This window comes from Gekko japonicus, unplaced genomic scaffold (assembly GCF_001447785.1).
Source record: "Gekko japonicus isolate JY-2015 unplaced genomic scaffold, Gekko_japonicus_V1.1 scaffold1022, whole genome shotgun sequence".
In the NCBI taxonomy this organism is placed as follows: Eukaryota; Metazoa; Chordata; class Lepidosauria; order Squamata; family Gekkonidae; genus Gekko; species Gekko japonicus.
The window spans coordinates 231863-232968 of NW_015177040.1; the positions used below are offsets into that span (position 1 = coordinate 231863).

General features: G+C 50.5%; 1 protein-coding gene across 1 annotated transcript in view; it reads left to right on the plus strand.

The window, feature by feature from the left end:
- The window catches only part of SYTL4 (synaptotagmin like 4), a 36484-nt gene that overhangs the window by 25891 nt on the left and 9487 nt on the right, over positions 1-1106 (plus strand). Inside the window, exon 11 of the mRNA XM_015428023.1 lies at positions 971-1103. Coding sequence (XP_015283509.1) covers positions 971-1103 — 133 coding nt within the window. The remainder of the gene's footprint in view (positions 1-970; positions 1104-1106) is intronic.

Sequence of the window (1106 nt, forward strand, 5' to 3'; positions counted from 1 at the left end):
AGCGACTTGTCAGCTGTTCCTATTCTAGGATGAGACATAGGAAGAGTTTCAGTCCCAAATACTGAACATGTGGATTTGCCTTACACCGGTCAGAAGTTTGGTTCATCCAGCTTAGTACTGGACAGGTAGCACTTCTCTGGGGGTATTGGTCAGGTAGTGGTCTTTCCCTGAGATCCGTTAATTGGAGATGTCAATGGGGATGGCAGGGATTGAACTTGGGACCTTCAGCATGCAAAGTATATGCTGTTCCGTTGAGCCGTGGCCACTCCACAAATACAGGTCAAACTAGGGGCCCTGCTAACCATTTGTGCCATTGACTTCGGCCTGAAACCAGTTTTGTCTGATTCATGCAGTTTACATCCCCTGCACAGCAGCCTTTAAGAGCACATAAATCGGCACCGTGCATGGAGGCGCTGAGTGATCCGTCATCTCCAAGTAGGGGTGAATGCACAGCCAGTACACTTTCAGCAGTAGTAGTGGTCCCCCCCCCCCATTGCTTTCATAGCTCTAAGCCTGATAGTATGTAGCTGAAATAGTAGCTTTAGTAATTGGGGCTTCCATAAAATCACAAGTGGGCTGTGAGCGAGCCACTGGCCCTATGAGATACTGTAATCCTTTTGTGGGACTGTTGACTGTGTGAACGGTCCTTGGAGGCTTGTCTTTTCCCACTTCTCTACGGATCTGTGGCTCTGGAAAGGGAATCGTTGCTGAGAAAGATGGCTGAACTGCCGTTTGCGGGTGGGCGGGTACTTTTTTTTTTTTTTTAGTGTTCCACTGCTGGGGCTTGTGAGGCAGAATGGTGACCCTGGTGGAGCTCAGAGCCATAGGTGGGACAGGGGAGGTGAAAGGCGTCACCTGAACGACAGCAGCTCATCCTCTCTCTGTCTGTCTGTCTCTCTCTGTGTCTCTCTCTCTCTGTCTCTCTGTCTGTCTCTCTCTCTCTCTCTTTCTCTCTCTCTCCCTTTCTCAGAGCACTCTGGGAAGCATGGTCAGTATTTACAGTGAGGCAGGGGACTTCGGCAACGTCCTTGTCACGGGGGAGATCGCCTTCTCCTTGAGCTACGAGCAGAAGGTGGAGATCCTGTTCATCCACGTGAAGGAATGCC